Source organism: Xyrauchen texanus, chromosome 40 (assembly GCF_025860055.1).
Source record: "Xyrauchen texanus isolate HMW12.3.18 chromosome 40, RBS_HiC_50CHRs, whole genome shotgun sequence".
NCBI lineage: Eukaryota > Metazoa > Chordata > Actinopteri > Cypriniformes > Catostomidae > Xyrauchen > Xyrauchen texanus.
The window spans coordinates 1067978-1088658 of NC_068315.1; the positions used below are offsets into that span (position 1 = coordinate 1067978).

At 44.3% G+C, this 20681-nt stretch overlaps 2 protein-coding genes across 2 annotated transcripts in view; one reads left to right on the forward strand and one right to left on the reverse strand.

Annotated features, from left to right (window-relative positions):
- LOC127633615 (paladin-like) overlaps window positions 1–20681 on the forward strand; it is a 319141-nt gene that overhangs the window by 177768 nt on the left and 120692 nt on the right. The window lies entirely within an intron of this gene.
- Window positions 7465–17026, reverse strand: LOC127633633 (neuropeptide FF receptor 1-like). The gene is made up of 3 exons (XM_052112863.1): window positions 16720–17026; window positions 11149–11248; window positions 7465–8269 (listed from the first exon to the last, which is right to left on the reverse strand). The coding sequence occupies exons 1-3, from the start codon at window positions 17024–17026 to the stop codon at window positions 7465–7467; spliced, it is 1212 nt and encodes a 403-aa protein (XP_051968823.1).

Below are 20681 nucleotides of genomic sequence, written 5' to 3' on the forward strand. Positions count from 1 at the left end.
CACGTCCTGTGAAGCCCTTGATAGTGTGCTCTTTTATCCTGCGGTCAGGGAGGGTTGTGGAGAAGCCGTTAAGCCAATAATCAGCTGAGACAGAAGGAAGCCGTTTGGGAAGAGGTCACCGGAGGATTCTGCTTTCTCAACAAGTATAACATTACATAACAGATTACTGGTTCTTTCTGGATTTGACAGATTTTCAGGTTGCAGTGTGGATTATATAATGCATGAGCAATACACTATGTTCAATCTGTCTGTCTTTCCATCTGTTGATATGTCTGTCTGTCCGGTCGGTCTGTCTGTCTGTCTATCTACATTTTAAAAAATACAGTTTATCAATTACAGCCACTTTATGTTTCTGTCTGTCTGTCTGTCTGTCTTTCCATTCACCCATCCATCAATCATCCATCCATCCACTCACCCATCCCTTCACCAATCATACATCCATTTGCCCATCCATCCAACATCCATCCATCCATCATCATCCACCCATCCATCTATCCCTCCATCAATTCACCCATCCATCCATCATACATCCATCCATCATCCATCCACCATCCATCCATCATCCATCCATCATAATCCACCCATCCATCTATCCCTCCATCCATTAATTCACCCATCCATCCATCATACATCCATCCATCATCCATCCACCCACCCATCCTTCATCCATCCATCCTTCATCCATCCACCCATCCATCCATCATCCATCCATCATCATCCACCCATCCATCTATCCCTCCATCAATTCACCCATCCATCCATCATACATCCATCCATCATCCATCCACCCATCATCCATCCATCATAATCCACCCATCCATCTATCCCTCCATCCATTAATTCACCCATCCATCCATCATACATCCATCCTTCATCCATCCACCCATCCATCCATCATCATCCACCCATCCATCCATCCACCCATCCTTTCACCATTCACCCATCCATCCATCCATCATCATCCACCCACCCATCCATCCATCCATCCATCCACCCATCCCTTCACCATTCACCCATCCATCCATCCATCCATCATCCATCCATTATTATCCACCCATCCATCTATCCATTTATTCACCCATCTATCCATCCACCCATCATCCATCATCATCCACCCACCCATCATCCATCAGCCATCCACCCATCCATCCATCATCATCTATCCATCCATCCATCATCCATTCACCCATCATCCATTCATCTATTCACCCATCATCCATCCATCCATCCATCCATGCATCCATCATCCATAAATCCATCCATCATACATCCACCCATCCATTCGCCCATCATCCATCCTCTTTTAACCACATCATTTTACCACACCAACCACATCAGAACATTTTAAAACATACAGAATACCAATTACAGCCACTTGTATGTTTACCTTTGCACCTTTCAGTCCACTGAAAGTGTCTGAAATGTCTTCTGTCTTCTTGAGTGTTTCCTGATGTATCTGCTCAGCACCTTATGTTGAGACTTCAATATTCTGTGTACAACATGCCAGCTCTTAACACCCTGACCTTCTCCTCTGGTTTGAATGTTTCTGTGTACTGCAGTGTTATATCCTGAGGTCAGGTCAGCATATGGATCTCTCCCTTAGCACATTACTGTGTGGATAAATGCCTGTGTGAGAGAGATGCACTCTCATTGAAACACTGTCAGAGAGCAGCAGGTGCAACAGACGGGTGTTTAGTGTAAAGCCAATTACCATCTGGATAATCTGCAGTATTCATGATGTTTAACTGAACTGTGATTGCACTTGAACTGTTTCATCAGGTGCTTATGTGTGCTGGTTTTCACCTAGACTGAAGAGTTAAAACATAGACACTATAAATAAAAAGGCTTTCAAATGAGCGCAACATGTAATACAGCAAAGATCTGTACAAGATGTTACAATATATGAACAAACAAACAAGAAGGCAACAAGCTGTGAACTGTTTAAATCGATGTATTTTCACAGTGGTCTGTCTATCTTTAAGGGCGTGTTTACATTTCATGCCAAAATCAAAAGAAAAATAACGTATAAGATATTGAATGTTCCTTAAAGAAAATTAAGCCTATTTTTCCTCATTTATGACTAAGGGTATGTTTACACGAAAACGAATTACTAAAAACAGAAAACTGTTTCCTTTCATCCATCTTTCTGTTACTGCAGGAGCTGAGAGGAGTCTTCTCTCCTATTGACTGTCGCTTCCGTTAGTCGCGTCGCTGGACACGCCCACATCTAGTCGCCAACGGTTGCGACAGCTCGTGTCGCCGGAAGTCGCTGTGCTCTCATTGAAAATGAATGGGATGGACTCGCTGTGTCGCGCGATGTCGCTGGCAGTGTGTACGCAGCTTTATGTCTGACCAAGTGTGCCGCACAAGCCCTCAAAAGTGAACCCAAAACGTCTCGATCGCCCCCCGGTGGCTGGTCCTAGTATAGGTCATAAGCCCCGCCTCCCCATGTTATTCAACGGGACATGAAACCAACTAAACAATTAAATTACACTTCACATATCTTTTTTCCAAAGATAGTTTCTGTCATTTACTGTCGTTTCTATCACGTTGATGTCATTTCAAGTGTTTGTTTTCAAAATAAGTTTGTTTTTAGTTATTTGATGCTATAAAAACGGTGCTGTGACATCATGATTGACAGCTGTGATTGACAGGTTCTCTGAGTGAAGTAGTCACTGAAGCACCAACTGACTTTTTTTCGGGATCTTCGGAGGACTGAGGAGATTGGAGATTTAAATGTAATATCTAAATTTCTATAATTAATTATTTCACACGTCATAAGTCAAAAGGGGCGTGTGCTTGCAATTGATTCAGCGAGAGTGAGGGCGGGGCCATGATTTCACGGCTTTACTTCCTGCTCACTACTGCGCAGGTCTGGTCCCGAAATCACAACTGCGCAGACTCAAGTCCCAAGATGTCAGCGCCATATCGGGACACTGGCGGCTTCAGTTCTCACCAATGGAAAAGAGCGAAGGGGCGTCGGCCATCTTTTTTTACAGCCTATAGTCTATACAGTAAATGACTGACGAAGTCTCGTAGGTCCCCCCTATACATGATCTGAACAGTTTAAAATTTTACCCATCTCAAGAGTTTTCCTTTATAAAACATTCATATTTGCCATTTTGTCAACTGTCAGCTTTTCACAAAATATTTATAATGAAATTACATTTTAATGTACATTTGAATTTTACATTCTAGTTTCAAAAATTACTTTTCAACATGTTTCCTACAGAGCATACGGACATCACAAAATTAACTTCAGACGTTGTTCTACAGAAGCAGTTTTACATTGTTTTACAAATCAAACAACACTGTCCTAGATTAACAGAACACCACAATATTAATGCTATATTTATACAACAACAGCAACAACTACTGTAAACAATAACATGTGATTCCCATTTCAAAATAGCACAAACTCAGTTAAAAAATAATACAATACATTTCAAGTTTCTTCTTTTAAAAGCTGCCATGAAATGGAAGTTGCGACCAACATTACTTCCGTACTGTGACGTATTTCGGAGTATCAAACAAGAATAAAAATGTGGGGCGGGATTTAAGTTTGTCCATTGGTTGTTGATTGGATTGTGAAAATATGGGTGTTGCATAGCGGAATGGAGGCAGATCTGAATATGAGTTTGCGGTGGACACACACACACACACACACACACACACACACACACACCCTACTACCGTGCTCCTCGAATCAGAGACGGTTATCGTGAAGTTGAGCAGCGATCTCAACACATTTATAATCAAACTGACAACATAAACGCACAAGCACATCGAAGTCTTTACTTACGAAGAAGCTATAGCCGTTGAAAAACAAGTGAGTAAAAGATAACAACATTTTAACGTTTTGAATCACAATACACTAAATCTAAAGGAAAAACACTCTCGCGTTCAGAGGGTTCGTAAGTAAGGTGGCAGGGTTTAAACGGATTAAATGACTGGAGAAGTCCTGCATATGTCACCAGAGAGAAGTCTGTCGTTTCACCGGAAGATCAAGTTGTCACATTTCGATTACAAGGTCCAAAGAAATGTATAATATAAAACATATGTGTAACGTGAGCCAGCTGATAGATAGCTGTGCAATGTGTATAAAACCTCACTCTCCTGACCTCAAGAGGTGCACTAGCGACTGACGCTAGCCTCCTCGTTAGCGCACACGCCTCCCATGCTGGAGATGCCAATTCGAGGGCCGTACTGAGCGGGTAGAACAGGAGCGTCACATATCCATGGATGAATTGTTCACAATAAGATCAATAACATGCATTTCAAAATATGTAGGGTTAAATTTCAATTCATGCCGACTTTAGAGCCGTTGTAAGCGATTTCAGGCATTTTGCTCATTTACATATAAAACCCCGCCCTCTATAGCTAGCCCAGTGTCAGCAAACCTGAATGTGCGCAATGACTGAGAGGCAGAGAAGATTTGTGATTGGCCTAAAGGCACGGGCGGTCTTGTTTGCTTGGTTTGCATAAGTTCGCCCCTGCTGGTCGATGCCGTAACTACATCATGTGTATTCTGACGAAATAAAAAATGTTTTGCAAGCAAAATATAAATTGCACAAATTTCATGATATTATATTTGATGATTTACCAGCGTTCAGCTTTCAGTGGGAGGGCTCATAACATTGTGGAATAGAGCTCTTTTGTCTATAATAAGTCTATAAAAGTGTTCAACAGTGCCAGCCAATGTTTTCAGCCATCTTGGTAGAGTTTGTCCAACAGTTTTGGGGGCTCAACAGGTCGGCCACTAATCGCAGGATTGGTGGTTCAATTCCCGGCCCACATGACTCCACATGCCAAAGTGTCCTTGGGCAAGACACTGAACCCCAAGTTGCTCCCAATGGCAGGCTAGTGCCTTGCGCCAATGCGCCTTGCACCAATGTGTAGGCTTCATTATGAAGATATTTGCAAGTGCAGAGTAAGATATGTGAATGAGTCAATAAAATTGCAAGCCTAAATGTAGATTTGCAGTATTTTAATCCTTTGCATAAGGATGTATAAATCATGTGTTGTCAATCTGTAACTTCATGCTATCTGTATTCTTCTCCTTTCTTTTTTTCATGTTTACAATTTTGGGACTGTTTTATTTTCACCTAAATATGGCCAAAAACATTGCAAACCTGAGATCAGCGATACAGTATGCACGCAAAGAAAGTGTTTCCCAGACATAATCCGATATACTCTGTTCTGTCTACTCTCACACTTTTTGGCACGACTTTCTCACTCAGAACAGATTTGCAAGCATGTGGGCAAGGCTGGTCTACCTGCTTCCTGTAACCAATCAAATAATGTTTTTGTTGACCAGACTTCTTGAACCTGATTGGTTAAAGGGTCAGTTCACCCAAAAATCACCCTTATGCCATCCTAGGTGTATTTGACATTCTTCTTTCAACCAAACACAATCGGAGTTATATTAAAAAATATCCTGCTCTTCCAAGCTTTATAATGGGAGTGAATGGTACCTTAGATTTTGAAGCCCAAAAAAGAGCATCCATCCATCATAGAAGTAATCCATACGGCTCCAGGGGGTTAATAAAGGCCTTCTGAAGCGATGCGTTATTGTAAGAAACATATCCATATTTATAACTTTACAAACTATAATCACTGGATTCCGGTAATGGCCGTCTGCACGTTCACAAGAGAGTGAATTATAATATTAATAAATATAATTAAAATATTATTTGTATTGTCAAGCCGGTTCTCGCCTCTTCTTTTCCTTTTAGTACTTTACACTGGTGCCGAAACCCGGGAAGGAGGAGGGATGCGCCGTTGTGGAGTTGTTGCTGCTACCATCAACCTCAAAGGAGCAGCCGCGGCCATCCACTGGGGGACGGAGGAGCCCGGCCACCTGGAAGCGGAAGAACGGCTGCCGACCGCGAGGGGAGGAGGGGCTCCCAACCAACCGCCTGGAGCCAGTTACCACTGCCAGGGGAGGGGAAGACCCCTACCGTCCACCAAAAATGCGGCAGGGTGTTCTGTCCGCCGGGGGCTGGTGGACTGCCTCCGATCAGTCCGAGGAGGCGCGGCAGTCGTCCAGTAGTGGCCGAGGACCAAGCTATGGCATATCGGAGAACCGGCGAGTATGTATTTTTTTTTCTCTCTCTCTCTCCTCTCTCTCCCACTGCAACTCCGTGTTGGCCTTTCCTCACTTTTTAAAATGTTTTGTTAATTTGGCACGATCGCCGTTATGGCGTGTAGGTGCCCAATTTTTTTGTTTCGCTCCCATATCCCCTCCCTCATCCAGGTAGACGTGGATGACCTGCTGTAAGGGGGTTTAAGGGAAAGGAGGAGGCGAGAACCGGCTCCAGGCGGTCGGGGTAGTCGCTTCCCTCCCCCCCTCTCGGACGGCGGTCTTCTCTCGACCCCTTCGCGTTTCTGGGAGATGGCACTCCTCCGCCCCTGGCAGTGGCTTCATCGAGCCAGGCGGTCGGGGCGTCCAGTTCCCCTCGTCCGAGTGGTCGGGCTACCCCGTCCCCTGGCGGATGGCAGCGGCACTCCGCAGGGTGGACAGCAGTGTTGAGGACTCTGCCACGGGCATCCCTCGTCCTTCCCGGGTTTTGGCATCAATGTAAGGGGGTTTAAGGGAAAGGAGGAGGCGAGAACCGGCTTAACAATTTAAACAATATTTTAATGATCAACTTAACCAAAAACACACAAACATAACAACACAGGGCAGCTGCCTGTAATTCTCTCTCTCTCTCAAACTGTCGTCAACAGCCGCGTCGTTCCAGCCCGGCCCCGCCACCCTCCGATGTACAGTTTATTATAAATAAACACAATAATATAATAATATAATCAATAATTAAAGATGATGAAATTAGATAAAAAACGTGTCGATAGCCAGAACCAGAATGCTAAATAATGCTAAACAAATGGATGCAAATTAGTTCTAAAATGAAATACAAGGGACAGTTATTGATTTATTTAGGCCTAGTGATTTAATGATTCATTTGATAGTTTTCTATTGTTTCATTATATATTTAAATATTTATTTTGAGTAATTTGGCCATTCATACTAATTAACCATCATACTTTATGAAATATAAATGTGGACATTGGCAGTAATTCTGCTATTAAATGCGATTCTAAACAATTAAGTTGATATACCAACGAATAACAACCTTGCAGCTCACAGTAAGTCTTATCTTTAAAAGTTTATAAGTTATCAATAAAAATGATTTTGCCTGTGGGGATAATTAATGGGATTTTTACTTTTGGACACATGTTAATGAATGCAGTCTTAATGCATATATCGATATCATGCTTGTTGGCAGCCAATTAATGTCAGTTGATTTTGTGTGGATGTGTACTGTGGGTGCATTTGCAGTGATTTCGAGCGGCAGTGCGGTTTCCCATGCTGCTGCCCTCAGAAATTCTCGCCTTTGGCAATATCAAACAGCATGAGATTTTAAACTGTCTAAGCACATGCATGTGAATGAAGATAGAGCTGCTTCATTCTAAATCCTCCAGAACTAACTCATCGTGCCGCTCGCCATTGCAAAACTCTCTCCTGCCGTTGCCCTGGGCGTTCCCTCTCATCCTGTTCCCGTCCGCAAAGACACGGTTATGCTTCCACATGCTGTTCCGTCTTCCCAGTTCCCTGCTTGGCTGTGGCGGCTCTTCCACCAGACACAATCCAAACTTAAAGGCGGCCTGAAAGCCACTGCGGAAGTTCTCATTGAAGTAGCCGTAGATGACAGGGTTGACGCTGCTGTTGAAGAACGCAAGCCAGTGAGCGAACGGAAAGATGTAAACGGCCACCAGGTCCAGTTGACTCTCTGACAGATTTCCGTAGTCCGTCAACATGATGAGGATCCAGAGAGGCAACCAGGACACGGTGAAGAGCAAAGCCACGATCAGCAACATATTGACAACCCTCAACTTCCTGCGGAAAACCCTTCGGCTTTCCTCCGCGGCATGGGCGTCGCGGATGGAGGCGGGCGATTTGACGAGCTTGATAGCGATTCGTGTGTACATGATGACGATGAGCGTGACGGGAGCCAGGTAGATGAGTGAGAAGAGAACGGTGGTGTACATCTTCCTCATGCTCTGGTCAGGCCACGCCTCCCAGCAGGTGAACAGTGGGTACACAATGTTGTCCCTGTCCACCATGAAGTGGAGGACGTCCTGGGAGACGGTTAGCGTAACCGCTGAGGGACACATGATGGCGGTGGCCAGCGCCCAGATGAATCCGATCATGATGATGGATTGACGCTGCGTCAGCTTCTGCTGAAACGGATACACGATACATCGAAACCTAAAACACAATGAGAGAAACAAATATGATCACACCAGTCTCACATAGACAAACCTCTATCGGCATAACGACTAGTCCACATTGCAGCTCAAGCCTGTCCACACCAATACATTTAATCAGAAAACTCCTAAAGTCATTGTTTTCCAAAGTACGCTGTTATGGAGAGCGTTCTCGAAACTGGAGAAAAGCACCATTCTAGTATGCACGAGATGTGTAAGCGTAGGGAAACCAATGCGTTTGCACACAGAAACGTTTTTGTGTGGTCGTGGCCTTAGACAGGAAGAGGCCGTTTGACTGACGTGTAAAGGGATCAATCGCAGCTTTTGATTTTCTTTTAGTGAGCACAAAAGGAATAAGGAATATTTGAAGAATATTGCAGTGATCAGGGGTTGTGATAACTGACTATCACACCTGGAGTCGCGAGTTCGAATCCAGGGTGTGCCGAGTGACTCCAGACAGGTCTCCTTAGCAACCAAATTGGCCCTGTTGCTAGGGAGGGTAGATTCACATGGGGTAACCAAATTGGCCGGTTGCTAGGGAGGGTAGATTCACATGGGGTAACCAAATTGGCCCTGTTGCTAGGGAGGGTAGATTCACATGGGGTAACCAAATTGGCCCGGTTGCTAGGGAGGGTAGAGTCCCATGAGGTAACCAAATTGGCCCTGTTGCTAGGGAGGGTAGATTCACATGGGGTAACCAAATTGGCCCTGTTGCTAGGAAGGGTAGATTCACATGGGGTAACCAAATTGGCCATGTTGCTAGGGAGGGTAGATTCACATGGGGTAACCAAATTGGCCCGGATGCTAGGGAGGGTAGAGTCACATGAGGTAGCCAAATTGGCCCGGTTGCTAGGGAGGGTAGAGTCACATGGGGTAACCAAATTGGCCCTGTTGCTAGGGAGGGTAGATTCACATGGGGTAAGCAAATTGGCCCTGTTGCTAGGGAGGGTAGATTCACATGGGGTAACCAAATTGGCCCGGTTGCTAGGGAGGGTAGAGTCACATGAGGTAACCAAATTGGCCCGGTTGCTAGGGAGGGTAGAGTCACATGAGGTAACCAAATTGGCCCGGTTGCTAGGGAGGGTAGATTCACATGGGGTAACCAAATTGGCCCTGTTGCTAGGGAAGGTAGATTCACATGGGGTAATCAAATTGGCCTGGTTGCTAGGGAGGGTAGAGTCACATGAGGTAGCCAAATTGGCCCGGTTGCTAGGGAGGGTAGAGTCACATGGGGTAACAAATTGGCCCTGTTGCTAGGGAGGGTAGATTCACATGGGGTAACCAAATTGGCCCTGTTGCTAGGGAGGGTAGATTCACATGGGGTAACCAAAATAGCCCGGTTGCTAGGGAGGGTAGAGTCACATGAGGTAACCAAATTGGCCCGGTTGCTAGGGAGGGTAGAGTCGCATGGGGTAACCAAATTGGCCCGGTTCCTAGGGAGGGTAGATTCACATGGGGTAACCAAATTGGCCCTGTTGCTAGGGAAGGTAGATTCACATGGGGTAATCAAATTGGCCTGGTTGCTAGGGAGGGTAGAGTCACATGAGGTAGCCAAATTGGCCCGGTTGCTAGGGAGGGTAGAGTCACATGGGGTAACAAATTGGCCCTGTTGCTAGGGAGGGTAGATTCACATGGGGTAACCAAATTGGCCCTGTTGCTAGGGAGGGTAGATTCACATGGGGTAACCAAAATAGCCCGGTTGCTAGGGAGGGTAGAGTCACATGAGGTAACCAAATTGGCCCGGTTGCTAGGGAGGGTAGAGTCGCATGGGGTAACCAAATTGGCCCTGTTGCTAGGGAGGGTAGATTCACATGGGGTAACCAAATTGGCCCGGTTGCTAGGGAGGGTAGAGTCACATGGGGTAACCAAATTGGCCCGGTTGCTAGGGAGGGTAGAGTCACATGGGGTAACCTCCTCGTGGTCGCTATAATGTGGTTCTCGCTCTCGGTGGGGCGTGTGGTGAGTTGTGTGTGGATGATGTGGAGAATAGCGTGAAGCCTCCACACGTGCTATGTCTCCATGGTAAGGCACTCAACAAGTCACGTGATAAGATGCGCGGATTGACGGTCTCAAACGCGGAGGCAACTGAGATTCTTCCTCCGCCACCCGGATTGAGGCGAGTCACTACGCCACCACGAGGACTTAGAGCGCATTGGGAATTGGGCGTTCCAATTGGGCGGGAGAAAAAAACCCCCCAATGTACAAAAGTTGTTTTATTTTTTTTTTAAAGAAGGAAAATCTAGAAACCATTGATGTATATAATCCTGTCATAGTATGATGTGTATTTCCCTGCTGATCACCTGTACAATTAACTTTAGTGACGGGTTAATTACTTCATTCAAACACGTCCTATAAATGTGACATTAATCAGCTATTTCCAAAATATAAACCTCATATTGCAACTTAAATCTGCACCGACAATGAAGCCAGTGGACAGGTGAACTTAAAGTTACGCACTAGTCAGAATGTGTAAGTTGCGTTGTGAATACGCCGTTTCCACGCTACACGTAACGCGATATCTTGAACTGTCTAACCGCAAGGAATTCACGTCTATAAAAGTAAAGTAGCTCATACTTTCATACTTAATATTTAATATGTTTGATGCATGTTTAAATAGTTGTAAGTTGTTTATTTAAGATGTTTATTTTTATATTTGGTTAACATTTGGTCTGTTACAGTTTGATACATGCTTTCATGCTTTTCAGTTTGACTTGTCTTGGAATTGGAAGTCTTTTGCACGTAGAAAGGATTACCGGTGAGGAATTCAGCTGATTGAAATTGAGAGCAAGTAAATAACAAAGACTGTGATTGTAACACATATAACAACATCTACAAGCACAGGTCATGCAGGAGAGGAAGACAGGGGTCGTAGTTATTAACCTTTCTACTGCGATTACCACCAATGTGAAGACGGACGCCGAGACTGAAGCTCCCTGGACGAGTCCACTCATTTTACAGATCACTACATCAAATGGCCAACCTGCGTGAGAAATCATAAATGACAGACGAGATGAGGTCTTAACATGCAGCTCAGGGAAAATAACAAGTCTTACAGATTTACCCACCATCAGATTTAGCAACATTTCTGCTTTGAAATGAATCAGAGATGATCGTTGGAAGGTTTTTAAAGGAATATTCCGAAGTTCAGCCACAAAAATGTATTTCGACTCGTCCCTCCTTTTCTTTAATAAAAGCTCAAATGTGTGTTCCAGTGAGACACTTCCAATGTAAGTCAATGGGGTTTAATCTGTAAACATTAAAATACTCACTTTTTCAAAATTATAGACACAAGACATAAACGATATGTGTGTTAACATGATTTTACTGTCATTAAATCACTTACTGACCACATCTGTGGAAAGTTATAGACCATTTTATAACTTTCTTGCCATGATGATGTAATGTCAACAAACCCTAACCTTTGTTTTTCTTTTTCTCCCCAATTCGGAACGCCCAATTCCCAAATCCAGGGTGTGCCGAGTGACTCCAGCCAGGTCTCCTTAGCAAACAAATTAGCCCTGTTGCTAGGGAGGGTAGATTCACATGGGGCAACCAAATTGGCCTGGTTGCTAGGGAGGGTAGATTCACATGGGGTAACCAAATTGGCCCTGTTGCTAGGGAGGGTAGAGTCACGTGGGGTAACCAAATTGGCCCTGTTGCTAGGGAGGGTAGAGTCACATGGGGTAACCAAATTGGCCCTGTTGCTAGGGAGGGTAGAGTCACATGGGGTAACCAAATTGGCCCTGTTGCTAGGGAGGGTAGAGTCACATGGGGTAACCAAATTGGCCCTGTTGCTAGGGAGGGTAGATTCACATGGGGTAACCAAATTGGCCCGGATCTATAGATTTATACTTCACATAGCCTAGATTTAAATTAATATTGAATGTTTTTGTCGGCACTGTCAGATACAGTATTTATGAAAACATTTCATTCATCTTGTTTTCTCAATTCATTCTTAATCTAATTTAAATGCTAGAATTGTTGATATTGGTGATAAAAGTTTGACCTAATGTTGCACATAGTTTCTATTTTTGACAGTGTTGATGCATATTCTTGTATACTTTTCTGCTCAGCGGCCACTTTGATCGAGTAAGAATCAATGCACTTTCATTTTAATTTAACTGAATTAGTTCCCAAGTTAATCCCATTAGAATCAAATGCCTCATTAGGTAGACTGTCTAAGAAACGTCTAAATTTATGCTCAACATCAGATGGCATCTGGATCCTTTACACAACAACAAATGGCTGGTTATGCAAATGATGAACAACAACAGGTTTCATCTTAGTATGTAACTATGATATCATGTGTTTAAACTCTGTGCATATGCCAGTCTCGTTTACAGAGTAACTGAATTACTAATTTAGTGTAATTGATGCTGTCTGCAGTCAGAGAGTTACTACAAGCACTGACTGTGATCTTCTTTAAAAGACCAGGATTAACAGAATGTTCTCTGATCTCCAGTTTCATTTCTGCCTCTGATTTATTTCCTTTGCCAGTAATGAAAGCGGGAAAATGTGGCATCATTGCGTAACAATCAAGCAAATCTGCGACAGATTCCTGCTCTGATATATCTTCTCTTTGCCACTTGAGATTTGCTTTAAATTAAGGAGCAGAGACTGAACCTTATTCCAAATTACAGCAAACACTCAACAATAAGCTGGGTCTGATAAGAAAACCAGAGGCGCCACAATCACAGCGAAGTGTATGTATATCGCAGGACCCAGATATTCATCTGTGTGTGCCAGTCAAACTGATTGAGGTTTGGTTGAGTATCAACGCCTTTTTGTGTCAATCCCAGACATATGGGGCTCTCAATGTGCTCCATGTGTGAATTTGACCCGTTTTCAGAATCAGAATCAGAATGAGCTTTATTGCCAAGTGTTCTCCCGTACACATGGATTTTTTTATTTTAATTTTTGATGATAGGAGAAACAAGTGCACACAGAACATTACAGGGAGACACAGAATATATAACAAGGCAAGAGTAAAAATAGACATACAAATAATAGGACATATAACATAGAATGGCGTATGTACATGTGCAAGTGGTTATGTATGTGCAAAGTAGGGGTATGTACAGTTATCATCCACTATAATCTCCACTAGGGCTGGACTTGGAAGAGAAATCGTCCTGGGATTTTACATGGCAACTGGCCAAACCCTGTTGAGCGGGGCTTGGAGTGAGTTTTGGGTGAGCCAAAACTTTTCAGGGTGTTCGCTGTACTTTTCTGCATATCGCGTCGCCGTGTTGTGGTCCGTTCTGCATAACGTGGTGGCTCGTTTTTGCTTACTGCGGACAATTCAGCATGTTTCGTGGCTGACCCACTGGCCTGCTCGGTTCTCCCGATGCCCAGTCCGCCCCTGATCGGCCCCAAAGTGCGTCAGCCCACTGGAAAAATACCCATTAAGCCAGAATACCAATCCAGCCCTGATCTCCACTGCTTTGAATGTGTTCAGCTCAAGGTTGTTGTGACCACACCAGACAGCCAGTTGATCAACCTCCCGTCTGCAGACTCGTCACCATCGCGGATGAGGCCAATGACCGTGTGACAGAGGGGTGACGGTGCAGTCATTCGTGTACAGGGAGAAGAGCAGTGGCGAGAGAACGCATCCCTGAGGAGCACAAGTGCTAATGGTGAGGGTGCCGGATGTGAGTTTCCCCAGGCTTTTTAGCTGATGGTGGAGCGTAGTAGCAGGGAACGTCACACTGCTCCAGTGATCTAAATGATCTGTGTGAAGATGGGGGGTCGGTCAGAGCAGACTTCCAGACAGACAGGTGAAACACCATCTGGGCCTGAAGCTTTCCTAGTCTTTTGTTTCTGAAAGACCAGGCACACATCCTTCTCACAGATCATAAGTGCATATTGAGTAGCAGGAGGGGGGTTTCAGGAGGTTTTAGAGAGTGCGTGAAGTGAAGATCAGAGCGGGACAGGGGTGTGAGACTGGGCTTTTCAAACCTGCAGTAAAAAACATTCAGTTCATCAGCCATTAGTTGACTCTCTAATTAGCGACAAGGTTGTGTCATATACTTGGTAATGCTTTTCAGGCCTTTCCACACAGATGCAGGATTGTTGGCTGAAAACTAGGTGCCGGAGGGCGGGTTGTGATTATACACACCCGGTCCCTTATCAGGCTAATTAAGCCTCCGAGAGGGATAAAGGCCGATGGCAGACGGTGGTGCGATGAAAGAGTGATCGTTTACATGTCCGTCATGTGTGTGTTGTTGTCTTTTGTTTACGTTTATTATTAAAATATTATTTATGTTGACAAGCCGGTTCTCGGCTCCTCCTTTCCATCCGCAAGGCGAGTGGGGACTGGATTCCCCGACTGCCTGGAGCAATGGAGCCGCTACCAGGGGCAGAGGAGAGCCCTGGGGGGTGTAGGGAAGTGTCTCGCCGACCGCCTGGAGCGGTAGGGCCGCGGCCAGTGGCGGAGGAGTGTCCCCACGAGTCGCCGAGAATGCGGAGGGGCATTCTAACTGCTGGGGGTCGTGAGTCTGACTCCAGTCCGCCTGGGGAGAAGCAGCTGTTGTCTGCCTGAGAGGGTGGAGAACTGATCGAGGACCATGCGCAGTGTATCGGAGAACTGGCGAGTAGGTTTTTTTTTCATCTCTCTCTCCTCTCTCTCACTCTCACTGCCGCTCTGCATTGGCCTTTTCCCTCTCATTTAAATTTTACAGTGTTATTTTGGGGGGGTACTACACTGTTACAGGAAGTACCCCCCCATTTTAATTATTTCTGTTTCCCTCCCCTTGTCCCCTCCATCGTCCAGGTAGGTGGGGATGACCTGCTGGCAGACCGGGCTTAAAGCACACCCTCCCCCAGGGAAAGGGGGGGGTGTACGTCAGGCCGGGGGCTCCCCAGCCTGAGAGAAAGAGGGAGGAATGTGGCAGGGCGGAGGGCGGGGCCGGGACGTGATTATACACTCCTTAACTCTCAATCTAATTAAGCCTCCGAGAGGGATAAAGGCTGATGGCAGACGGTGGTGCGATGAGAGAGAGATCATTTATGGACATGTCCGTCATGTGTGTGTTTGATTGTTGAAATTTTTCTTTTTGTTTTTTTTTTTGACTCTCATGTCAATTTACTTTATTTACTAAACAGTGTTTTTTTTTTTTTCCTTTTGTTAATTTTTATTGCCTTTCATTGGCCTTAACTGGGATAAATAAAAAGATCCCATCTGAACAAACGTATCCAACCTCTCCTGAGTGCTTTCATCTGCTCACGACGATTCAGTCACGTCTACCCATAACAAGCCCCCTGGTAGTCAAGGGCCCCTGGGCACTGGCCCCATTGGCCCAGTCAGTAATCCGTCCCTGGTCTCAGGCCATTGCTCAAAAATGGTTTCAACACCAGCTATATCACCAAGAAAGCACAGCAGCATCTCTACTTTCTTCGAAGGCTGAGGAAAGCACATCTCCCAACCCCCATCCTCACTACATTCTATAGAGTGACTATTGAGAGCATCCTGAGCAGCTGCATCACTGCCTGGTTTGGGACTTGCACCGTTTCGGACCGCAAAGCCCTGCAGAGGATAGTGAGGACAGCTGAGAAGATCATTGGGGTCTCTCTTCCCTCCATCAAAGACATTTACAAAAATCACTGTATCCACAAAGCAACCAGCATTGTGGACGACCCCACACACCCCTCACACAAACTCTTTACCCTCCTCCCGTCTGGCAAGAGGTACCGAAGCATTCGGGCCCTCACGGCCAGACTGTGTAACAGCTTCTTCCCACAAGCCATCAGACTTCTCAATACTCAGAGACTGGTTTGACACACACGTGTCCTGAGTTGCACTTTAATTACTGTCACTTTATAACTGTCTGCTACCTCAATAACTGCTATGTGCATAGAACATTATCTCATAGTATGTTATGTTTACATTTTTAGAAACTGTCATCTTTTTGCACTACTGAGTACTGGTCGGCGCTGCACTGTCTATTGTCCTGTTCATTGTCAGTAATTTGTTGTACTGTACTGTACTTTTTGCACATGTTTGCACGTGCACTTTATATAGGTATATATAGGTAGTTTATATAGGTATTTTATTCCGTTGTGTAGTCTCATGTGGTCCTGTGTTGGTCCTTTGTTGTTTTTATGTAGCACCATGGTCCTGGAGGAACGTTGTCTCGTTTTGCTGTGTACTGTACTAACTGTAAACCACTTGACTTGACTTGACAATGAGTGCCAATGAGCAAAGATGGCAGCAAGCAAGTTGTGTACATAAAGACGTTAAATCACACTTCTGTTGTTTTCTATTCAGCCTATGGGATATTATATTTGAACCCTTATGCATTTCATGGTAATGTTGATGCATTTCATGTTGATTTTTAGTACTCTTGTGCGCTAAACAATGTGGTTTCTGTGTTGGGTCGCCAATTGATGTCCAGTGTAAATCTGCATCCTGAAGAAAAAAACCTTTAGAGAAGCACCTGAAGTCATTATTACCTGTGATCAGGTTGTCCACCAGAGTGATGGGGAGGCAGAAGATACCCACCAGCAGGTCACTGATGGCCAGGTTGAGGATGAAGATGTTGGTAACGGTTCTCATTTGCCTGTTTTTGAGCACGATGACGCACACCAGGATGTTTCCGAGCATGCACAGGGAGAAGATAAGTATGTATGCCAGGATGAAGAGGGTGGCCACCGCAAGAGTGTGCTGATAATAGGGTAAGAACGTGATGTTTCTGCTGTCATTGAAGAGCGTGCTGTGATTAATACTGATGTTCTCCATATAAAAGAAGTAGGATTCCATTGTCGAAAGTGTTGTGAAATCTAAGACAGAAAGTAGAGAGAGGTTTGTTTTCTACTAATGGAAATGAATTATTCAAACCAAGAGTTTTGACAAAGATACCACAAACACAAATAAACACTTGACTTGGTGTTATGGCTTTCATGTCCACTGTAATGGATTTGTTATTAGCAGACTTTAGAGTATTTGTATGTATTCTTATGTAAAGTTTGGTTCTTGCACATGCACCTTTGTTTATGTTTTCATAGACACTGAAAGAAAATATAAATGGTAAATTGTCTGCACTTATGTAGCGCTCAACCAGCTCTGACTGGGGGGACCCCGAGGCGTTCCCAGGCCAGTGTGGAGATGTAATCTCTCCACCTAGTCCTGGGTCTTCCCTGAGGCCTCTTCCCAGCTGGACGTGCCTGAAACACCTCCCTAGGGAGGCGCCCAGGGGGCATCCTTACCAGATGCCCAAACCACCTCAACTGGCTCCTTTTCGACGCAAAGGAGCAGCAACTCTACTCCGAGCTCCTCATGGATGACTGAGCTCCTCATCTCTAAGGGAGAAGCCCGCCACTTTTCTGAAGAAACCCATTTCGGCCATGACCCAGCCTTCATGACCACAGGTGAGGGTAGGAACGAAAATTGACCGGTAGATCGAGAGCTTTGCCTTCCGGCTCAACTCTCTTTTCATGACAACGGTGCGATACAACGAGTGCAATACCGCCCCCGCTGCCCCGATTCTCTGGCCAACCTCCCGCTCCATTGTCCCCTCACTCGTGAACAACTACATGTTACATTGGTATAAATGTACATATATTTATTATATTTTTTGACCAACTTTTTATAGTTTTATTTTGTAATTTCTTTATTCAACTACAACCATACAACAGGTTGTATATGCATAACATATTCAGACATGTTTCTGTATTATTGTTGTACATTGATTTATAAATGAAAAACCCTCACCTACCTTCATGTGACCCTTATGTTTCATTTTATTTATTTGTCAAAACAACTGCTTGAAGAGCATTAACACAAACATTGGTTGTTTGTTGTACGGCTTCATTAATTCTTGCTACGTTGATAGAACATCCAATAGTTTATTTGTCCTGCAAGCAGATGCGTTTTTAATTGAAGGTTAAATTCAGTAAGTCATCAGATGGAGAGCATGTGTACTAATAGGCTATCTGAAATAAATTGAGCAATTTTGGACCAAAAAGATAATACTTTGGGGCATTACCACATAATATGCAAGAAGGAACAGTATTTTTAGGACATAGAGGACAATCAGGAGATAAAGATGTTTTTTTTTTTCTCCCCTTTTCTCCCCAATTTGGAATGTCCAATATCCAATGTGTCCTCGTGGTGGTGTAGTGACTCGCCTCAATCCAGGTGGCGGAGGGGTGAAGCGATCATCTGTGTTCTGCAACGGCTTTCGGGTCCTTGAATAACGTATAACGTGCGAGTAAGTGCAGCCAGTAGACTTTCTGGTGCCCTCCTAGAGTAAGATGGTGCCACCCTAGTGAGTCAGTGCCCTATGCATTTACATTTATTTACATTTATGCATTTGGCATACAATTTTATCCAAAGCGACTTACAGAGCCCTTATTACAGGGACAATCCCCCCAGATCAACCTGGAGTTAAGTGCCTTGCTCAAGGACACAATGGTGGTGGCTGTGAGGATCGAACCTGCGACCTTCTGATTAACATTTATGTGCTTTAGCCCACTACACCACCTCCACTCTATGCAGACTGCGTAGTCTACTAATTGGGAGCGGCGGTACTGCTCTTACGTCATGGTAAAAACACAAGTTAAGAACATGAAAATATATGGCCAATTTAAAAATGAGCCTGGTAAGAAGCTACTGACAATTCAGTTCATGCGAGTTAAGAATGTTAATGTGAGTTAATAATGGGCTTTTGGTTCTATTAATAAATGACACCAGTTATTCTGAATCATGGAGACATGGAGAGAAATTGAGAATAAATACTTTAGAAGTTGCAAATTAATTATCAGTGATTTGAAACAAGGTTGCATAAACAATATATATAAATGTTGAACGATTTATTTGTTACCAGAGCATATATATATATATATATATATATATATATATATTGCTAATATTATATATAGCTCATATTGATTCTTGATGTTGTCTTTGAAAAGGCTGTAGTTGCCCACATTGTCAGGTGCTGTTTGTATCAAACGATGTTTGTCTTGGTTTTCATGGTAACGGCACACAAATGGAATTAAGCTGTGGTTATAATTGTAAGTACTATTATCTTTTTTTATCCCCTTTTCTCCCAGTTTGGAATGCCCAATTCCCACTATTTAGTAGGTCCTCATTTAGTGAGGCGCAGTTACTTATCATGTGACTCGTTGTGCATCATGCTACTCTCCACGATCCACACACAACTCACCACACACCCCATTGAGAGAACCACTAATCACCACCACGAGGAGGTTACCCCATGTGACTCTACCCTCCCTAGCAACCGGGCCAATTTGGTTGCTTAGGAGACCTGGCTGGAGCCACTCAGCACACACTGGATTTGAACTTGTGACTCCAGGGGTGATAGTCAGCGTCAATACTCGCTAAAGCTACCCAGACCCCCAGTTCTCCAGGATTTCTTAACAATAGTTGCTTACAGAAGTCTCAGGGGGTGCATGGTGTCCATGTCAACAAGTACTTTTTTTACTCTTGTTCTCTTTTAATCATTCATTGCCATGGGAACCAGTGAACACTGTCACCTATTGCTTCTGCCAGTCACAGACATGTTGAGCGCAATTTCTTCAGGAGCCCAGCATGACATGATGATGGTTGACATCCAAAAACTGTTATCTCACCAGTGAAACGCAGCTCTGCACCTGTCCTGCTATGCATTCATTCTGCAATTTATATGACCCAAAATTACAGTAATTCTCGAGCAATTGCATCAGATTATCACCATTTAAGGTGATGTCTTTGAAGTGGAAGGGGGATCTGACACTGTGCCCTCTCTTTACACAGCTGCCAGACTTCATTGATTTGTGATGTGGTTTCAGCTCTTCTGCTATGTAACCAGTAGTTTAGTCTCTCATGTATGCAAGCATATGCTGAATGCCCACCTAAAGTGAGTAATGATGCCAAACCAAAGTTAAGTTGTGCAAACAGCGAGGGAGGGTGAAGGCGGTGTACAGGACAGAATCACTTCAATACGTGACGTCTTTATTTAAGCCAAAACACAGGATGTCCCAACTACGTCCTGGCATACAGTTGGCCTACAGACTTTTCTAAGGACACGTAGGTTGTGTACATGAACACATGCGTCAGAGGGAGGCTTTTGGAGCATCTCACTTTGGTCTCGATATCACTCCGTTTAGAAAAATGTGTTTGAACGCGTTCTCATTTTGTGCTCTCGTTGGCGTCAAGCGTGAGTGTGGTTTGTTCTCGGTAGAGCTGGAGCTTCGCTTACTGCCCCCTACTGAAAAAAGGTGGGAGTCTATTTTATTTTCACTTCCATATTATTGAACATAAGTGTATTATTGGCCTTCTCTAGACAGCAATCCATTCTACAGTTGAGTTTGTCAATATTTCACAGGCAGGGTCTGAAATTAACCTCCGTTAATTGCCAAGTACGGGTACATTTTCTATTTGGCTGTTGAATTACGCAGTGCCACAGGCTACT

Bases quoted from the DNA above. Each gene is read 5' to 3' on its own strand.
- LOC127633633 (XM_052112863.1), bottom strand. From the start codon at position 17,026: ATGGAATCCTACTTCTTTTATATGGAGAACATCAGTATTAATCACAGC. The intron at 11,249-16,719 runs GTAATAATGACT...TTTCTCACGCAG, and splicing joins GGTGGACAACCTGATCACAG to GTTGGCCATTTGATGTAGTG. The intron at 8,270-11,148 runs GTTAATAACTAC...ATTGTGTTTTAG, and splicing joins GTGGTAATCGCAGTAGAAAG to GTTTCGATGTATCGTGTATC.